The following is a 21,757-nucleotide window of genomic DNA, read 5'->3' as shown; positions in this document are numbered from 1 at the left end:
GTTTCTGTCTCTGCTTCTGTGCCCATTTTCGTTTCTGCTTCTGTGCCCATGGTTCCTGTTCCACGTTCTTCTGTGCCTATCCCATGTCCTGTCCCGGCTCCTGTCCTTGTCTAGTTTGGCTCTGTCCTTGTTTTTGGTCCCTTGTGTCTGTTCTGTTCTGTTTGGCGCGCCTCGGTATTTGGGAAGCTGTGGGTACTGTCATGATTGGCCCCTCCCAGTCCTGTCCATGTGTTCGTGTTTTGGTTTAGCCCCCTCGTTTCATGACTCCGCCCTTGAGTGTCTCCACCTGTCCCTCGTTTTTCATGTGTATTTAAGCCCTGTTTGCCCCTTGTCCTTGCTGGTCTTTGTTTGCTGTTTGAATCTCTCTGTTGTTGGTTGTACTGGTGTTTGGTTCTGGTTTGTCATGTCTGGTCCCCGATCTATCCATGTTGGCTCGTTGACCGTGACCCTGGATTTGCCCATTGGTCGCTTATCTCAGCACGTGTCCGCCTCCTTGCTCCCCGTTACAATTCAATGATTTTCTTGCTGATTTAGAATTTAAAGCTACACTAGTAAGAATTAAAATTTCAAATTTATCTGTAGAGCTTTTTACAACGGATATTGTCACAAAGCAGCTTTACAGAATTTCGGAAAAGACAGTTTTAACAAGAGTGTAAGAATGTACAATTAGTTTTATTCTATCCGTTTGTACATAAACCGGGGATGTAAACATTTACAGAGTGTGGTTAATGACTCTGGCAGATCTGACTATGACCGCTTAGCTAAAAGGAGAGAACCAGAAGGATTCGCCCAGTAAAGCCTGAAATAATACTTTACAAGTCAGAGGTTGGTTTGGGTTAACAGAGGTTTTTTAGACCACACATCCTCATGTATTATGAGGACTGTGCAGACTGAAAAAAGAAGGTCTGGCTCAATGTTTAGATCTCAGATGCATATACTGATGAAGATATGATGATCATAGATCATTCACTCACATATTTTTTTTATTATGTAACAAAAGCAGCTAGAAGCCCATTTTTCATGTATGCAACGGAAATACTTCACAAGCAACAAGCACAACCCCATCAGCCCATTTCAGTGTACAGTGTTGCAACTCCCATCTGTAGTTGTATCACATAATAATCTTCTCCTTCCTCCTATCTTTCCTCTGAAGTAGTTCTACAGTAATGCTGAATTAATTGGCTTCTGTTCTGCAGATTCTGAGAGCAAGGAGACACTGAAAAATTTAACTGTAAGACGTGGAGGATCTCTCACTATTCCATGCTTTTATGATGAGAAATACAAATCAAAGCATAAATACTGGTGTAAAGGGCAGGACTGGCTCCTCTGTAAAATAGTAGCCTATACAAACACAAGTGGAAGAACATCAGTTACTGATCATCCAACCCAGAATATGTTTACTGTGGAACTGAAGAGCCTCCAAGACTCTGACTCTGGATATTATTGGTGTGCTGTGGAAATTACTGGTGGATCAGATGACAAGGATTATTTATATCTGACAGTCAGTTCAGGTAAGACGTCTCTCTGTGTGAATTAGAATCTGTTCACTGTAACTTAGACGTGTTATTTATGATGGAGGATGTATTTATACGACTCATTCTCTGCCTCTTTATTCAGATCCTGCTGTGTCGGTGATGAACAGCAGAGTGAGTGGTCAGGAAGGGGGCAGCGTCAGTGTCCAGTGTTTCTACAGTGCTGAATATAAGAAAGAAAAGAGGAATTGGTGCAGATTTAAAGATAAGTGTTTCTTAGGGGGGAGGACTAACACATCCCAGAATTCAGCAGTGCTGGTAATTGACTATGGAAAAGGATCTGTCAGTGTGGAGATGAGGGGTCTGCAGAAGAGTGATGCTGGCTGGTACTGGTTCAGTGCAGGAGATGTGGGGGTTACTGTTCACCTCACTGTCACTGAAAGACCTTCAAGTAAGATCCCATGTATCAGAAATACTGTTCATATCTGCTGATCATCAAGCTGTAATGTTGTTTAACTTGCACCACTTTGCTTAAAGTTATGTTAGCAACAGCTGTGACTACAAGAGTAGAAACAGTCAGGAAACTCAGGAAAGTATGACCACTCCATTTACGGTCACTCTTGTGCCCCTCGTTGGTACACGGGGCTCGAGCGCTGTCCTCATGATGCCTGTCATGAGCAATGTAGAATTCAGGCAGCGATCTATCGATCTATCCATCTATCTCCAAAATGGTAAGTTTATAGGAGAAGTAAAAAACGTACTGTACTTTTAATGTAAGACAATGGAACCAGATGTTTTTCCAAGTAATTTAAGGTCATTTCTGTTAGTTCAGTGTTCTACTTTGAAATCATGTCAAACTGAACAATGACAAATGGAGATATGAGGTTTAATTCCAACAGCAATTTTGTATGTATGTATACACACAGACAGAAGAGTATTAAATTTATATATTACATTTTTTATTATTATTATTATTATTATTACTATTTCATATGGCGTGACTGATTGCTTTCAGAATCTATTAACTTTTCATTTCTTTATTCCTTTCTCTACAGAGGAAACTACATGTTCTGGCACTGAGAAACCCAAGTGAGTAGAAAACCATATTAAAAATACTGAAGAGAATGAGTCACTATTGGTCAGTACTTATGGTGCATTTTTTACATATTAATTGCCACATCAATACTAAGCAGACTCGTGCTGTTAAAATACATCACAATACTTCTCTAACTTTTATCAAAGATTCTAAAATTATCACAATATTGCATTTAGAAAAAATGCTACCACATCATAAAAGTTAAGATACAACATGATATAACAAGAAATCAAATTTTTAAGTGGTCTATGATGCTTTTGGGAGAAAAAAACCCTTCATTTATTGCTGACTGTTACTGACTGACAGGCCCTGCTTATTCTCTGCAGATAGACTGAATGTTATAATCATTTACATGCAGAAATGAAAGCATCACAGACTATAAGGGATGCATTTGTAAGGGATCAGTCTGTCGCCACCACCTGCCAGCAAAGAGCACACTATTGTAGCTTCTGCTTCGGCCTTTTCTGCTATTTTCTCACTCCCAGTCTTATGAGTGTAACTCCTCTTGCTGTCTGAACCCCCCAGTGACGCAGTTACAACACATTATAGAATCTGTCATCATCACCACAAGATAAAAACTGACAGTCTGATTCCTCAGTTTGTGAATTTATACAGGTGGTGATTTATTCCTGCTTTGTTTTGTGTTTCAGAGAGTCACAGCAGTTCTGTCTTTCACACAACTGAATGATTCCACAAACGCTGAGATCCTGGAGGTGTCGATAATTAAGAAGCTACAACACTGCAGCTTTTGCATCTGAGCTTCTGTTGTGGGCAACAGGTTCATCAGCAATGTCAGTTTAGAACGTATTTCTTCATCTTCTTGCTTCATGAGCTCCTGTTTTGACTGCTGTTTCTGCTTTTATTGGTCTCTGTGAACAAACTCCAACCCAGACTACACACTAAAATCTCAGCCAGTGGAGTCTCACTTAAACCCAGCAATCAGTTCACGTCACCACTATTCTCTATTAACTGCAACGGTTCCTCTCATCCCAAATTTAATATATAAACCTAATTCCAGAACTTGTTGGGACCGTATGTGAAATGGCAATAAAACAGAGCAGTGATTAGCAAATTCTGTTGAACTGTATTAAATTACAAACAGTACCAAAACACAATATTTGATGTTTTAAATTGTGAACGCTGAGATTCATTGTTTTTTGTGTATGTATTCTTTCCAAATATGAAATTGGAACAGGAGCATATTTGCATCACCTTTGAAGTGACCCACTGCTCTTTTAGTGACATACGCAGAACTATGATCCTCACTTTTGTTTGTCATTCTTGTTGGGAAACTGTAAACTTCAATCAGACAGAAATAATTTCTTCAGAAATGTTCAAGTTTTGTATGTAAAATGGAAGTGATGTACTAATGTGGAGCTATAATAAAGATTAGTGTACGTTTCAGGAGGCTCATTTCTCATGTGTGTGTGTGCGCTCAGTTTTGTATGTAAACCTCACATACTCACGGTTTCTCATGGTTACTCATGGTATGCGCATGATTTACAACTTACATGCAGAACTATAATGCATATGCAGAAACCCCCAGTGGTAGAAAAGTGAATTCACTAGTAAAACCATCATGAGATGCACAAACTCTCATTGATTATCAGCTACTTCAGTATAAGTGACAGAAGGACTGGTGACTTTTGAGCTCACACACTGTAAAAATGTTTCCTCAGGCAACATGAAAATACTTACTGATTGTAGAAGTGACTGAGTAAGTGTGTAATAAGTCTGGTGATGCTTGAAATCCTCAAGCATTTCAGTTGTTTTAACATTTAATCCATATTTCTAAATTTAATTTTTTTTTTTTTTTTATTCACATCTGATGTTCAATGTGAACTAGAAGTAAATGTGAAACATCCTTGTAGACTTTATAACCTAAGATTGAAAATCTGCGCAATGAAGTGAAATTGTAATTATTTAAACTTCATATTTAATTTCTAAGGTAAAATAAACAGCTGGATTTTAATCAGAACAAATTTTACATACAACACATCAGCTTTTTAAATGCTTTATAGGCTACTGAGAAATCTGTTAATCATATATTCACTCCAAACATGTAATGTCATAACAAATATCTCAACAAAACACTTATGACAGAAAAAAAGAGCAATGAGCCAAGACATATTTGTTGCCCAAATTTTGCTTCTTTCATTTAGCACTGGATCTATGCGGCTAACATTGCTAACAAACATTAAAAGACAGTAGTGATTTTATATAAATGAGTGTCAATCTTGAGTTTTTGACCTGAAGATTAAGTTTAACAATGGAAACAGAATGACTAACGTAGCGTCCGGTGTACAAAGAGGAGCTGGACTTTGTAGGTTATTCAGAATTCAGCACAACACCTTTAAAGTGGAGGTCTACAGCATTCAGCTACAGTCATTCTGTGTCCTAAACCACATCATCAAGTCTGAACTTTAATGAAGACCTAGATGTGGTTTGAATGGGTTGAGAGACATGTTAAGGATGTATTTATGGAAAAGATTTGGGTGACTATTGACTTTTAGTGTTTGTTAGCAATATTAACCTTATAGCTCCTGAGCTAAACTAAAGAAGCAGTATTAGGACACAAAACTTCTTTCGTCGACGACATCTGAGGTGAAAAAAAGTGTTAAGTTGATTTTTCAGCAATCCATTCCTTTAACTTTACATTTGTATAAGCAGTGTAGCTGCAGGTAATTCTGAAAGGCTTTTTACAGATAGAAAGTGTGAATCAACAGGAAGTAAAACCTTAAGCTCAAGTCTTAGAACGAAACCATTTTCATCATAATTATATGATATATAGTACAAATTCATTGTACAACCCCAATTCCAATAAAGTTGGAACATTGTGTAAAACATAAATAAAAACAGAACACGATGATTTGCAAATCCTTTTCAACCTATATTCAATTGAATACACTACAAAGAGAAGATATTTAATGTTCAAACTGATAAACTTTATTGTTTTTTTACAAATATTCACTCATTTTAAATTTGATGTCTGCAACACATTCCAAAGAAGTTGGGACAGGGGCAACAAAAGACTCAGAAAGTTGAGGAATGCTAAAAAAACACCTGTTTGGAACATTCCACAGGTGAACAGGTTAATTGGAAAGAGGTGAGTGTCATGATTGGGTATGAAGGGAGCATCCCTGAAAGGCTCAGTTGTTCACAAGCAAGGATGGGGCGAGGTTCACCACTTTGTGAACAACTGCATGAGCAAATAGTCCAACAGTTCATGAACAATGTTTCTCAACGTGCAATTGAAGGAATTTAGGGATTTAATCATCTACAGTCCATAATATCATCAAAAGATTCAGAGAATCTGGAGAAATCTCTGCAAGTAAGCGGCAAGGCAGAAAACCAACACTGAATGCCTGTGACCTTCGATCCCTCAGGCGGCACTGCATTAAAAACCGACATCATCCTGTAATGGATATTACCACATGGGCTCAGGAACACTTCAGAAAACCACTGTCAGTGAACACAGTTTGTCGCTCCATCTACAAGTGCAAGTTAAAACTCTGCCATGCAAAGCAAAAGCCACATATCAACAACACCTAGAAACACCGCCGGCTTCTCTGGCCCCGAGCTCATCTGAGATGGACTGACGCAAAGTGGAAAAGTGTCCTGTGGTCTGACGAGTCCACATTTCAAATTGTTTTTGGAAATCATGGACGTTGTGTCCTCCGGGCCAAAAAGGAAAAGGACTGTCCGGATTGTTATCAGTGCAAAGTTCAAAAGCCAGCATCTCTGACGGTGTGGGGGTGTGTTAGTAACCATGGCATGGGTAACTTGCACATCTGTGAAGGCACCATTAATGCTGAAAGGTACATACAGGTTTTGGAGCAACATATGCTGCCATCCAAGCAACGTCTTTTTCAGGGACGTCCCTGCTTATTTCAGCAAGACAATGCCAAGCAACATTCTGCACGTGTTACAACAGCGTGGCTTAGTAGTAAAAGAGTGCAGGTACTAGACTGGCCTGCCTGCAGTCCAGACCTGTCTCACATTGAAAATGTGTGGCACATTATGAAGCTCAAAATACGACAACAGAGACCCCGGACTGTTGAGCAACTGAAGTTGTACATCAAGCAAGAATGGGAAAGAATTCCATCTACAAAGCTTCAACACTTAGTGTCCTCAGTTCCCAAACGCTTATTGAGTGTTGTTGTGGTAACAGTGGTAAACATGCCCCTGTCCCAACTTCTTTGAAACATGTTACAGGTATCAAATTCAAAAGGAGTGAGTATTTGCAAAAAGCAATAAAGTGTATCTGTTTGAACATTAAATATCTTGTCTTTTTAGTGTACTCAATTGAATACAGGTTGAAAAGGATCTGCAAATCATCATATTCTGTTTTTATTTTTGTTTTACACAACGTCCCAATTTCATTGGAATTGGGGTTGTAAGATGTCTTGAATTGCAGTATCTTCATTGTAAGAGACCTGGCCAGAAACACACTCGCTTACACCTGAAATCAAAACACACAAAAGAAAAAAAAACAAATCAAATGTACACAATTTTCACCTGACCCCAAAAGTGCTTAAAGGCAAAAATGTGTTTGGTGTCTGAGGTTTGCTTCTTAATTTTCAAGTTTAATGATTTTTAACTGCATATTTAAAATATTCCTCTTTTCATCTGCTCATGATTGAGCTCTAAACATCTATTTTTACTGCACATTAGCCTTAATAAGATCATTTCAAAAACATTTAAGCCTTTTCATATTAACTTTGTTAAAAGTTATATTCTTATTTTTATGTACTTTGTACTTCCTTTTAATTCCCCATTTAATGATTTTAAGCAACTTTGTATTTTTATTGATTTCCACTCTTAAGCACTTAAGCACTAAGCAATAAGTATATTGAACTGCCTTTGTGTATGAAATGTGCTTATATAAATAAGCTTGTCTTGTCTTGCCTTGCTCATGTCACCCAAGTAGTTTTTGGGACACCAAACACTGATTGGCCAATCAACAGCATTTTGGGGTATCATTGATTTTTCAGTGAACTATTCAATTGAATAATAGTCCATTACGGACCATTTCACAGCTGTTGACCCTCACTCTGAGACTCTCTCACCTCTTATTCCAAAACCACAGAGCTGTAGATCACCTCATCATCTCTGACTGCCTGAGAGAGCTGGAAAATAGGACAGGGTTAGAAATAAAGGAGGATCTCTCGCTCCTACCACCTTGAGTGATCTTTCATCAGCTAAACTAAATGCTTAATAAGGTTGAGGTCAAAGTTATATTGTAAACTATATAAATACTTATACGCTATATTTTCAAAAGTATTCATTCACCCATCCAAATCATTGAATTCAGGTGTTCCAATCACTTCCATGGCCACAGGTGTATAAAACCAAGCACTTAGGCATGCAGACTGCTTCTACAAACATTTGTGAAAGAATGGGTCGTTCTCAGGAGTTCAGTGAGTTCCAGCGTGGTACCATGATAGGATCCCACCTGTGCAGTCCAGTCTTGAAATTTCCTCTCAACTAAATATTCCAAGTTAACTATCAGTGGTATTATAACAAAGTGGAAGCGTTTGGGAACGACAGCAACTCAGCCATGAAGTGGTAGGCCACATAAAATGACAGAGCTGGGTCAGCAGATGCTGAGGCGCATAGTGCTCAGAGGTCACCAACTTTCTACAGAGTCAATCGCTAGAGACCTCCATACTTCATGTGGACTTCAGATTAGCTCAAGAACAGCATAAACACTTCATGGAATGAGTTTCCAAGGTCGAACAGCTGCATCCAAGCCTTACATCACCAAACGCTGCAAAAGCAGCAAAAGCGCTAAAAGCAGTGGAGTAAAGCGCCGCCACTGGAGTCTAGAGCAGTGGAGACGTGTTCTCTGGAGTGATGAATCACGCTTCTCCATCTAGCAATCCGATGGACGAGTCTGGGTTTACTGGTTGCCGGGAGAATAGTTCATGTCTGACTGCATTGTGCCAAGTGTAAGGTTCAGTGAAGGGGGATTTATAGTGTGGGGTTGTTTTTCAGGAGTTGGGCTCCGCCCCTTAGTTCCAGTTAAAAAAACTCTTAATGCTTCAGCAGACCAAGAGATTTTGGACAAATTCATGCTCCCAACTTTGTGGGAACAGTTTGAAGATAGTCCTTTCCTCTTTTGTCATGACTGTGCACCAGTGCAAAAAGCAAGGTCCATAAAGATGTGGATGAGCGAGTTTGGTGTGGAAGACCTTGACTGGCCTACACAGAGTCCTGACCTCAACCTGATAGAACACCTTTGGGATGAATTAGAATGGAGATTGCGAGCCAGGCCTTCTCATCCAACAGCAGTGTCTGACCCCACAAATGGGCTTCTGGTAGAATGGTCAAAAATTCCTATAAACACACTCCTTAACCCTGTGGAAAACCTTCCCAGAAGAGTTGAATCTGTTATAGCTGCAAAGGGTCGGCCGACATCATATTAAACCCTATGGATTAAGAATGGGATCTCACTCAATTTCATATGCGTGTGAAGGCAGACAACCGAATACTTTTGGAAATATAGTGTAGCTTTCAACCAGCTAATGTCCACTCAACTTACTGTGAAGTGATCAAAACAGTGAACTGCTACTTGTGAAAAAGGCTGTATTTTTACTTACAGTTTTCTTTTTGGTTGTTATGGTTACGCTGCTGTAGATGACGTCATTTTCATGATCCAATGCAGATGAAGACTGGACACAATATACTCAGTAACTTAATCTCTTAATGTTTCAGTAATCAAATACCGTTTACATGCAGCAGTAGTTTAGGCAGTGAAACACATTTAATAAAAGCATGTGTCCACTCACCACAGAGACTATTTCTGCCCAATGAAGATGACATAAGTGGGGTATAATCTGACAGCTGATATGTACAAAGAAGAGGAACAACACCTAAACCTAATCATAATAGGCTAATTACTGCCATAGCAGGCGTGAAAATGTTTATGGACCATTTATGTTTTACCTTTGATGCCAAAGCCCATTGTAGTATTTGTGAAACAAAAAATTCAACTTTGAATATGGATAAAAATAAATAAATAATTACCACAAAAAATGCAACATCATAAATATCGTTTCAGCATTTGATTGGGAGACTTAATCAATATAGTGATCAATATAGGCCTACCCATGTCTACACCCCTGGTATACAGATGTGTGTGAAAAATAAAGCCTTAACTTTTTTCTTACTATGATTCACAGCACTGTACATCACTGGGCTTCAGTCATAAGTGTCTGTTTCACACACACAAATGTGATTTTACACAAAGTCAAAACTAGATGACCAAAAAGGGCACATAAAAGTATTATATTCATTTTCTAAAAACAAACAAGTCTGATGCAAAAGAGGCACAACACTAACTACTGCACCAACAGCAAAAATGCACCAGAACCTCAATACTGACTGTGTAAACTGCAGAGTTACTGACCCTCCCTCTGCTCTCTGTTTGATTTCCATCTGTTAGGGGGAGATATTAAAGAATTAGTGGCCTACTTATACTTATGTAATAACACAATATTCATAATACACAAGATAGCACAACAGTAACATTCTGTTATTCGTTTTAAATCCTGTCCTTTACAATAGCAACATTTTAAAAGCATGCTAAAAAATCTGTGAGAAAATGTAAGATAATCATTACTTACTGCATCTTTTCGCCAACATACAGGTTATAATGATGGTCAAAATCAGCAGAAGCCCCAGGCCTACAGCCAGTACAATCCAGATGAGCCTGGTATTTACATTTCTGCAATGAATAATTTCACTGAAAACTTTACGTTTAACCTAAAGTACATGTACATGTACACATGCTGTCAAATAAGATACATTTTACTATCTAATGTACACAATTCAAATAGTTTAGTTCATCAGCATTTCAGATCATGTGTGAATTACTTCTGTTGCTTTCCTTCACTTGAGTCACAAATTCTCATATCAATGTTCCAACATCTAGTGTAAAGCTTTTGCAGAAGAGTAGACTGTAATAAATGGGACAAACTCTACTAATACCCCCAATTTCAGAAGAAATGCTGGATGAGCAGGTGTCTACAAACTTTTGGACATATGGTGTATGTGTAAGTCAGCATTGCTTATATTTGCTGTACTAACTAAACTAAAGAGAGACACATCTTGGTTCATGTATTTTGAATTATCTTTCAGTAATGCATTTATAATCTAAGTTCAATTCATCTGCTTTTCACCTACTAATCTTCCCATTGTTGCTTGTGTCGTCTACCTACTCTGAAGCTGTTACTGCAGGAGGGGCAGTCCTTCTACTTCATAAAGCAAAATACAAAAACATGCCACACTGAGGTGTGAAAGTCCAGCTATTTTTACCGACCAGCACCATTTACCAGACTGCGCTATTTAAATGTCTTGCAGAATGGAACATATGCCCAGAAATGTCAGACAGCCATTCTAATTAGTGAACTCAGCTACTTTAAAGTTGAACCCTTTACTGACACAGAGTTAAACTGTACACACATAGCTTGTATGATACATACATATTATTCAAAGAATATTACACTAATCCAGCCTATCAGGAACGTCTGAAGAAGTTAATTAGCTGGAGCCGCTGTGGTTGATTGTGGTTGGAACTAGACGCCGCAGGAATGTAGCTCTCCAGGACCCAAGTTGGAGACCACTGCAATGGAGGGTACCACACAATGCTACTGAAGTGTTAGGTAAGATGTGACTCCATGAAGCAGACCTTTTGATTGGGCGCTAAGCGAAAAACAACTGCACAAACTGCTCCTTTTACTCAAGAGCCAAATAAAAAGCAGTATACATAACCCATTTCAGTGTTTTGGCATTATTATTTGGATTTTGATACCAAATAACTTGTGCTGTACTAGTGCTGTACACACTAATCCAGGGTTGCTGCACAATTTAAAAAATTATAGTCAATGCATTTCAAAACTTTTTAAAGACCTCAACACATTGTCACTTGCAACAAGTGGTAGAAAACAGTCTCTAGTGGGCTCAAATTTACCAGGGCCAAGTTTAGACAAAAGGTGGTGAGGAAACACAGGAGCTGTAGATATTGCACAGTTTAAGGTCACTCCAACACTGCAGACATTTAAACTGCTTTGTTATCTTCTGGTAACACTTCTAAATGCTGCAGGTTGTGAATAATATCTGTCTGACAAAGGAGTAAAAAGAGCACGAAGAACAGAAAAGGATCTAAACTGAATCAAGCTTATGATACTTTGGACATTCACGCATTTAATACCTTATGTAATACATTTTTAGATGTTTATCACTTTATATTTTCAGTATCTACAAGGAGATTCACTTGTGAGAGGCCCCAAATGTTGTGTAACTTGCTAGGATGAAGTAGTCTGAAAGAAACAACATGCAATGTGCTCCTCACAGGGCCGGATTAAAAGAATGGGCTGAAAGGGCTGCAGTCCCGGGCCTCGCCACTAGGGGGGCCTCCGGTCGCTGAATGTCAAATGACAAAAATTAATAGAAAAAAAAAAAACGAAACAAGCGAAAATGTCGGGCCAAAGGAAACACGAGACCGGAGCAAAAAAACGAAAATTACAATCAATAAAAAAGGAAAGAGCGACAGAATTATTACAGAAAACACCCAAATTAACCAACATGTGGAGTAGTCAGCCTGCTGTAGCAGCTACCACCAGCAAAGAGGCAACTGTCAGTGATGGACAGCAGCCAACCACCGCTAGCCAACTAACCAGCCCAACTAGCCAGTCTGCTAGCAATAGTGCTACAATCTCTGAGGAAACAAGTGATGGAGAAGAACCAGTGGGTAATGTAGCAGATGAGCCTGTTGATTCTGAGGCAGGGGCGAAAATAGATATATCAACAGATATTGCATGCTGGGGAGAAGTTAATGAGGAGATGCGAAGCTATTGGGTCGGAAAGGGAATTGAAGCACCCACACAATGTCAACATAAAGATGCCGATTTTTCGGCTTCTGAAAGGAGCTATAAAAATCAGAAGCGATGTCTGAGCAAAACATTGTTCAGTCGCTCGCTCAGAAATGGAGAGAAGGTGGCAAGAGAATGGTTGTCTTACTCCCCATCTACTGGAAATGTGTTTTGTTTTTTTTGCAAACTATTCAGTAACGATTCAGTAATGATATTAAAGCTACCCTTGAATTGAAATGAATTGAATTGAAGTGAATTGAATTGAAATCATAATACCAGTTCACTTTAAACGGTAGTCTGTCATAGATTGGTACTGTGTACGCTGATGTGTCAGTGGGTTTGTGTGAGGTCATGCGTCAGAACATCATATGAAGGGCCTCATCCTGGTAATTAGCCCCGGGCCTCAGGAAGTGTTAATCTGGCCCTGGCTCCTCAGTATGGAGCTTTGAACAAGCCAGGATGCCCCTGTGGTGATGCAGTGAGGCAGGTGCTGGACAACCATTGCGTTGTTTAACCTTCTTTTACTACTTCCAGGTGCAGACCGACGTACCTCTTCATGTGTCTTCCAGAAAACAAAGATCACTACCAGCAACGCATGTAATGCAATATATTGCACATAATTAAAGGTATATAACATTTTTTGGTTCAGATTGCTTCATTCTAATGGGAGTTACAACAGAATATTTGGGGCCTCTTTCAAGTGAATCTCCCGTATTTCAAGAGTTTACATGATGCCCTGAGATGGACTGGCGGCCTGACCAGAATGTTTCAAATGAAGGCTGGTATAGGCTCCAAAAACCCCCGCAACCCCAAAGGATAAGTGGCCTTTTAAAGTGTCTGTGTATTTTAAGAGTTTACATGATGCCCTGTGATTGACTGGTGGCCTGTCCAGGGTGTATCCTGCCCTCTAACTAGCTTGTGTTTGCTGTGAGACCAAATATTAGGACTATGATCATGCCAAAACCATGAGTAAAAACCATTAGTGATTTGGGCTTAATCTTTTTTTTTGCATGGCAACGTATGTTTAACTTAAAGCAACTTTCAGTAAGATTTAGAGATTTTGTGTAATTGCACACAACACATGGAAGAACATTCTGTAATGTTGGTTGTGCTTCCCTTTCCACAAGCTGAAGAATGAGATGATTGAGAGTGCATTGAAAGAGTAGTTAAAAAATCAATCAAAACTTGATAAAGAACATTTCTTCCAAGAAAGTGAGTGAATTATATACTATCTACTACTATGAAGATCCCGACGGTTCTGGAAACAAGTGTGCGCCTTAAATTCCCAGCATTGTATTCCAGCTACCACGTGTCGAACGCTGAGCTGTTCTGGCATGGAGGTGGGTGAGTTCAGCGCTGTGTGGTGCCAGTGCTGCCCCGTCAGATCCCAGTACTCACGGTGTTGTGGTGGGTCTGCATCTGAAATATTATTTTATATATCTTCTTAATATTATTGAATCTTTTCATTTTAAGCAGTTTGTTACAGGTGCTACTCATGCAGGTGGACAAACTCTGGACCTAGTTTTTTCTCTGGGGTTAGATATTGATCACGTCTGCTGTGAAGATCTTCTGATAAGTGATCATAAATGTATTTTCTTTAATCTTTTTGGTAATACTGACCCTCTCTGTCCTAAAAGAACATCACTTACTCATTTTATCACTCAGAAATTGGTTTGACCAGTTTTCTGCAAAATTCTGTTGTAATGTTCATTTAAATTGTAATGATGCTGAGTTTTAACGGAGTCTTTTAATGAGAATTGTTCTATGTTACTGGATAAAGTGGCACCGTTAAAGGTCAGGTCTAGGGCTATCAACAATAAAGCTCTGTGGATGACTGATGACGTTCATTCTCTAAGACAGAAGTGTCGTAGGTCAGAGATTATGCAAAGCTACTGGGTTAGAAATTCATTGCCTGTATCTTAAAGATCTCTGTTTTTCTTTTATTGCTTTATTAAAGGAAGCTAGACCTGCTTACTTTGCCAACTTAATTTTATCTTCTAAAAGAAATTCTAAGATTTTATTTAATACTATTAGTAATATTGTTTCTCCACCACCTGCAATATTGCCATGCTTTTCTCTCAACGATTGTAATAAGTTTCTTCCATTTTTTGTGGATAAGGTCATGGCCATTAGAACCACTATTAAGCCTGAGATGTGCATTTAACATTAGTCTCCCACCTTCTTTTGCCTGTTTGGATTCCTTCCAGCCTATCAGCTTAGATGATATGCTGGATGTGATTAAGAAATTAAAGCTATCCATTAGTGCTCTGGATGTGATACCTTCATTTTTATTTTTACCAAGTATTGGCCCTGCAGTTCTAGCTATTATTAAATCTTCATTGACTAATGGCTGTGTTCCATCTCATTTTAAACATGCTACTGTTCAGCCTTTAATAAAGAAAACAAATTTAGACCCAGCTGTGCTAAAGAATTACAGGCGTATATCCAAACTTCCTTTTATGGCTAAAATTTTAGAGAAGGTGGTGGCCAATCAACTCACTGCTGCTTTAGAGAAATACAACATCAATGACCGCTCTCCTGAGGGTCTCTAATGATTTGTTACTGTCGACTGATGCAGGTAATTGCTCAGTGGTAGTCTTACCTGACCTTAGCTCTGCGTTTGAGAGTGTTGACCATCAAATTCTGATAAACAGGTTAAGCGACTGGGTGGGCATATCTGGCACAGCACTAGATTGGTTTAAATTGCATCTCACTGAGAGAAGCTTCACTGTGACTATTGCAGATTTTGTGTCTGAGTCAACTCCATTATTCTGTGGGGTTCCGCAGGGTTCGGTCTTGGGGCCATTGTTTTCTTTGTATATGTTGGCTTTGGAGCAGATTATTAATAGTTTTAATATTGCTTATAATTTATTTGCTGATGATATTCAGCTTTATTTCTCATTTAAACCTAGTGAGGTGCATAGTCTATGTAAGCTCATGGACTGTCTTAAAGCTATCAGAGAATGGACATCAAATAACTTTCTATAGCTGAATGCTGATAAGACTGAAGTCTTGATTGTCCACTCCAGCCTGTGTAATCTTGGTGTCATTTTTGATCAGTCGTTGTTGTTTGACACACATGTTAAACACCTGACAAGATCTTGTTTTTCCTGCTTAAGGAATATCAGTAAATTGAGGTCTGTAGTTTCAAGGGCAGAGCTAGAGATGCTAACACTGGCATTTATCTCATCTCGTATTGATTACTAATGCTCTTTTTTCTTCTCTTAGTATGTCTGCTCGTGACCGATTGCAGGTGATTCTGAATGCTGCAGCAAGTTTACTGACCAAGTCAAATAGATGGTCTCACATTACCCCTCTGTTAGTTTCATTACACTGGCTTCCTGTTGAATATAGGATTCAGTTTAAAATCCTTACACTTAATTTACAGAGTATTGCATGGTCAGAGTATTGCATGGTCAGAGTATCGCATGGTCCTATGTATGTGCTTGATCTGCTTCATCCATACGTATCAGCACGTTCTCTTAGGTCGAGTAATTTAAATTTACTGTCTGTTCCACGGTCTCGATTAAAGACTCGTGGAGATCGAGCATTTCAGGTTGTCGCTCCTAAATTGTGGAATACACTGCCCCCTTTTTTAAGATCAATTGATTGTGTGGAGTCTTTCAAAAAGCAACTAAAGACCGACATTTTTAAGCAAGCATTTGGATAATGGTCAAGGCAGCTAAGGTACTGCCAGTCCTGTTTTTGTTTTAAATCTTTTGTACTGTCATGTTGTATATTTTATATTGTGTTATGTTTTGTAAAGCACTTTGTGGCTTGTGTCTATGAAAAGTGCTGTATAAATAAATTTTACTTATTTTACTATTCTCATTAATATAATATTGATTTTGCATGTGAGACCTAAACATGAAGCTGGATCTTCTCGTTGAGCCTCTGTGTGTGACTTTAATAAATAGAGTTGTGGTTTGAAAAACTCATGCCAAATTCAGCCGGACTCCTCTGACTTTTGAATTATTGTTTTACAGGGTGACTTGCAGCAGTGATCGGACACCATATCTAACACATATTTAACACATACACAAAGTAAAGCGTCACTACTTACAACTCTGCTGTTATTGTCTCTGGATTTTTGGTCATAGTTTCAGAATCTAGCAGGACAAAATAAACATATTTATTCTTCTTGTTTCTTGATTTGATTAATTGTAAGGCTCTATTTGTGATCAGACCTGAAGTGGTTTCATTGATGCTGGTTTTCTCAGTGGCAGAAACTGTAGTCACAGCTGTTGTTGCTGTTGAAAATAAGATATAAATTGGTGTGAGTGGAACAACATTACAGCTTGATGATCAGCAGGTATGAACAGTATTTCTGATACATGTGATCTTACTTGATCTGACAACAAGTCTCTCTCTCTCTCTCTCTCTCTCTCTCTCTCTCTCATATATATATATATATATATATATATATATATATATATATATATATATATATAGAGAGAGAGAGAGAGAGAGAGAGAGAGAGAGAGAGAGAGAGAGAGTGAGAGAGAGAGAGAAATTGGCCGCTACCAACAGCGCTCGAGCCCTGTGTACCTGGAGTGGTCATACTTTCCTGAGTTTCCTGACTGCTTAAAGTTGTAGTCACAGCTGTTTCTAACATAAGAGAAGAAGAGAGAAGGAACAAAGTGGTGTGAGTGGAACAACATTACAGCTTGATGATCAGCAGATATGAACAGTATTTCTGATACATGTGATCTTACTTGAAGGTCTTTCAGTGACAGTGAGGTGAACAGTAACCCCCACATCTCCTGCACTGAACCAGTACCAGCCAGCATCACTCTTCTGCAGAGCACTCATTTCCACACTGACAGATCCTTTTTCATCATCACTAACCAGCACTGCTGAATTCTGGGATGTGTTAGTCCTCCCCCCTATGAAACACCTCTTGTCTTTAAATCTGCACCACTTCTTCTGTTCATTCTGATATTCAGCACTGATGAGACACTGGACACTGACGCTGCCCCCTTCCTGACCACTATCTCTGCTGTTTATCACTGACACAGCAGGATCTGAATAAAGAGGCAGAGAATGAGTCGTATAAATACATCCTCTATCATTAATAACACGTCTAAGTTATAGTGAACAGATTCTACTTCACACAGAGAGACGTCTTACCTGAACTGACCGTCAGGTACACATAATCACCGTCATCTGATCCGTCACTAATTTCCACAGCACACCAATAATATCCAGAGTCAGAGTCTTGGAGGCTCTTCAGTTCCACAGTAAACATATTCTGGGTTGGATGATCAGTGACTGATGTTCTTCCACTTGTGTTTGTATAGGCTACTATTTTACAGAGGAGCCAGTCCCGCCCTTTACACCAGTATTTACGGTTTGATCTGTATTTCTCATCATAAAAACATGGAATAGTGAGAGATCCTCCGCGTTTTACAGCTAAATTCTTCAGTGTCTTCAGGCTCTCAGAATCTGCAGAACAGAAGCCAAAATATACCACAGCCTCAGTCCTACACTCTTAACAAAGGTTCTGCAAAGGTTCTACACTTGATTCCCAGTTTTTTAGGTCCACTTACACAATTAGGTCCACTTAAACAATTATAGACTGTAGTCCATCTGTTTCTCTGTATAATTTGTTAAATCGCTTTCAGCCTGTTCTTCAACAGTCAGGACTCTCACAAAGCAGGAAATATTTGGGTGGTGCATCATTCGTTGCACTGCATAGTAGTTGGAATCAATTGTAGGACATCAGCTCTAGGACTACAAAGTGCAACCTATAAGGTAAGTGGACCTGTAAGGTTGGACAACGAGTGTAGATATATACCTAATAAAGTGGCCAGTGAAGGATATAGAACCAAGACAATTTAAAGAACATTGTGAATACTTAAATGTGTCTACACCACTTACTAAACAGTTGCTCTCACAATGATGGTCAGTTATTACAATGTTTTAAAAATGATTAGAACCTTTCTTGCTAAGCGTGAACCCAGAACCAACTTCACAACTATTGGTGTCCTTAAAAATGTTCACTACTAAGTAAAGACACTTTTTATGAAACATAGTAAACTAGAGACAAAACATTAAAAAGCAGGTCACATCAAAGATGTCAGTTCCCACCCTGACGTGGAAGAGTAAAAGCATTTAAAGCAGTGAAAGTGTAAAGAACACAAATTCAGTGCAAAGGAATGATGCAGCATTGATCTTACCTGAGATACAGAGGAGTAACACAGAGAGAATTAAAGAACTCAGGAGTGAGTAAAAGTGCATGTTTCTACAAGAGACTCCAGAGACAAATACGCTTCCTGCCTCTGAGTAAAGCGGCTCCACGTCATGACGTGAACCACTTAGCTCTAAGGTCAGCTTTACAGTGAAACTTCCTTGCAACTTTATTCACTTGAAACCTTAATGAAACTAAATTGCACACAAATTCCATAAAGTATCTTGCAATTTGAACCTGAAACTCAGTCGCAACAGTTACAAGTGTCTCAAGTTCTTGGAAGAGGTTTCATGAAACAGCCTTTCAAATTCAGCTGCTTGTGCTACTGTTCATTTTTTCTTACTCTGCAGTTATCTATGTTAGATAACTCATTTTCTCCTCTCTTTATACCAGCTAATTCTAGAAATGGCTCAAATTTGGTTGGCATCCACATGAGCGATATACAAAGGTTACAAAATGCTTGAAACATGTAAATAACACCATCTGGACGACTTTATATAGCAAGAATGATACACTGTACCAAAAAATACAAGCTGCTAATTTGGCTAACTAACAGAGCAACTGAACGTGTTACATGCAACTTCTATTGTTCTGAGTTGCTTTATGTAACTGTTTCATCATATAAAGCCAGCTTAACATTTCACACATACTGCCTCTGCATGGTGTGAACAATGCGAACATCTAGTATAATACAAAACGCATGAAAAAAACTCATGGTCATTATCAAACACAGTAAGAGACAGACATTTCTTGCCACATACTCATTTTCTGTATAGATCTACAGGCTTGAAATGTTTGCGTCATCACACATAAAAAAACTGCTGAGGGTAAACAAATGCAGCATGCTCTGTAACAAAGAAGATTTTTATTACTCAAGTAAAGAAACTGATTTATCAGAAAAAGAACATCTGTAGAACTTACAAGTGCAGATTGCAAGTGGTGAGACTTTCCAGTTCAGGCCTGCTGTACCACTCCACTGTATGTGTGAATGGCTAATGTGTGTAAGCTGCAGTCGTCACATTGCTGCTTCACACTTGTCACACAGAAGTCTGTGTGTAAAAGAGGCCTAACTATCACTTCAGTGTGCATTGGTCTTCTCTGTTTGTGATTTGGCACAGATAACACAGCTGTGCAGCAATACTTGATAATACTTGAATACTTGAAAATGAGTGGAGCCTTTTTCTTTTTAGGCCCTTTAGTGACCAATGTGCTGGTGGAATGGATTTTTAAATCAACTCTGGTATTTGAAATTAATACTAAGATATCTGCTCCAAAACATGCAGAAATCGTTACGGCTTTTATGAAAGGACTTAAAGCTGCCACTTGAACAACAGTTGGAAATAACTTTTTTGTTTTAGAGATGATGTACAATATTAGACTTTCATGTGACATCATTTCAGCATGCACAAGCAATAGATTGCTTGTAGCATAAATGTAGCAATATTCATATTTCAGCTACTTAACATGCTGTCAGCTGATCCAATGACAATCAAAGGAAAATGTATGCAGGACAAAAATATTGGGCCATCTTTGTTTACCACAGGGTGCAGTAGGAGCAATTTCTGAAAATGCCCCCCCCCCCAAACGCCCCCCGCCCCCCACAAACGCCCCCCGCCCCCCACATTTTACCTCGTTATATGCTGGAATAGAGGCCTTTTAATGGTTTATTACACTGATGGACAGTGTATAGCGTTAAATCAGAATAGTGGGAAGAGAAGGAGAACCATGAGGGAGTGGTGGACGATGCATGAGTCCCAAGCCCCGCCTCCTGAGCACCACCTCCGGTCCAGCAGCAAGGCCATTTTACTTTACCTTACGTTCAATCCTCATGGCTGAGCTGTGGAGTTTGGGGCTGTGGAGCAACGAGCTCTCTTGCCTTCTCGTGCGGCTGATGTTCCAATTCTGCAGGCACCGTCTTTCTGCCCTCTCCCGTAACCATCGTCAGTGCCTGTTAGCTGCGCAGCTGATACAGGTGCATATGAAATGGCTTTGACCTGAACACAGGCCTCAGAGTGGTCTGCAGTAAGCCTGCTTCATGAAGGACTGAGGATGGACTTTCAGCATTGCCAATGCAGTCATCCTAAAACAAACAAATTCCTCTGAAAGTGATGTCCAATACATGAAAAGGGATCATGCATTTACTTTGGATGTTTCAAGTGATATGCATAGCTCACAAAAATTGTCCACAGAGACAGGCTCTGGAAGTCAATCAGTTGCCTCTATCTTAAGGGATTGAAATAGCGATTTTCTCTATCTTCCACATAAACTGTAAGTTTGCAGATGAATGCTTTCTACGTCTCAAACAGACTCATGACCGTTTGTCCAGCTCCCTGTATGTAGACACTGAGTTCATTCAGGTGTGATGTAATGTGTGTCAAAGCCACAAGTTCAGACGACCGGATGTGCTCAAGCTGTGGGTAATGCTGGTCCTTCTCAACAAGACAGAGTTGAATTGCTTCAAAGCAGTCCACAAAACTCTGAAGCACATTTTCATTTCTCAGCCAGTTGACACTGGAGTGAACTGGGATGTCTCTTTAGGCACATTCCATTTCCTCTTGCCTGTGAGTCAAGGCAGAGCAGCCATTGCCATCACAGTGTTAAGATCAGAAATTGACATCTCAGCACAGAGATTTTCCTGGTGTGTTATGCAGTTGGTGTCCATTTTTGTCCAAGATTATTTTGACAAATCTTTTTTTTTTAAATCAAAGACTTTCAAAATGTTTTAAAAGGTTTTAGCCTAGTGTTCACCTGTTGCAGTGCCGTAGATGGGTTTCAAACAGCACGGTTCCTATCATACTCCAGAAGAATCACAATATCTGCCCATAGCTGCCAAACAGGACAAAGAGTTGATGTCCACACTTTCATCAATTGTGACACTAAATACAGCACAGTCTTTCAGTCCAGTCACTTGCTGTTCCCTCATGTACCAGTGATACAGCGCTGAACAGTTCACGCCTAAACAGGCATTTCTTTAATCCCAGCTATGAAATGATCCTTGTCCGGTAAACCGTCAAACAAATCACCCACTGCACAAAATGCTTCTTTAATGTATCCTCCGTCTGTGAAGTGTTTACCATGTTTAGCAATGCACTGGGCTACACTGTATTGTCAAAAGTATTCACTC

The 21,757-nt window shown here is 39.2% G+C and overlaps 2 protein-coding genes across 5 annotated transcripts in view; one reads left to right on the top strand and one right to left on the bottom strand.

The window, feature by feature from the left end:
• The window catches only part of LOC108416331 (polymeric immunoglobulin receptor-like), a 5,715-nt gene extending 1,743 nt beyond the window's left edge, over nt 1-3,972 (top strand). For 2 of the 3 annotated variants that reach the window (XM_037531145.1, XM_037531146.1), the window contains 4 exons: nt 1,197-1,511; nt 1,618-1,923; nt 2,528-2,561; nt 3,219-3,972. In XM_037531145.1, coding sequence (XP_037387042.1) covers nt 1,197-1,511; nt 1,618-1,923; nt 2,528-2,561; nt 3,219-3,252 — 689 coding nt within the window. In that variant the 3' untranslated portion in view covers nt 3,253-3,972. Of the gene's footprint in view, nt 1-1,196; nt 1,512-1,617; nt 2,204-2,527; nt 2,562-3,218 lie in introns of all 3 variants that reach the window. The other variant, XR_005129114.1, reaches the window with a different exon arrangement.
• Nucleotides 1-21,757, bottom strand: part of LOC108416589 (polymeric immunoglobulin receptor-like) — a 900,619-nt gene that overhangs the window by 22,528 nt on the left and 856,334 nt on the right. The gene's annotated exons all lie outside the window — the stretch shown is intronic.

The sequence above is a fragment of the Pygocentrus nattereri genome, chromosome 19, assembly GCF_015220715.1.
Source record: "Pygocentrus nattereri isolate fPygNat1 chromosome 19, fPygNat1.pri, whole genome shotgun sequence".
Classification (NCBI taxonomy): domain Eukaryota; kingdom Metazoa; phylum Chordata; class Actinopteri; order Characiformes; family Serrasalmidae; genus Pygocentrus; species Pygocentrus nattereri.
Note: the sequence above shows the minus strand (reverse complement) of the source record. Positions and strands in the feature narration are given on the sequence as shown.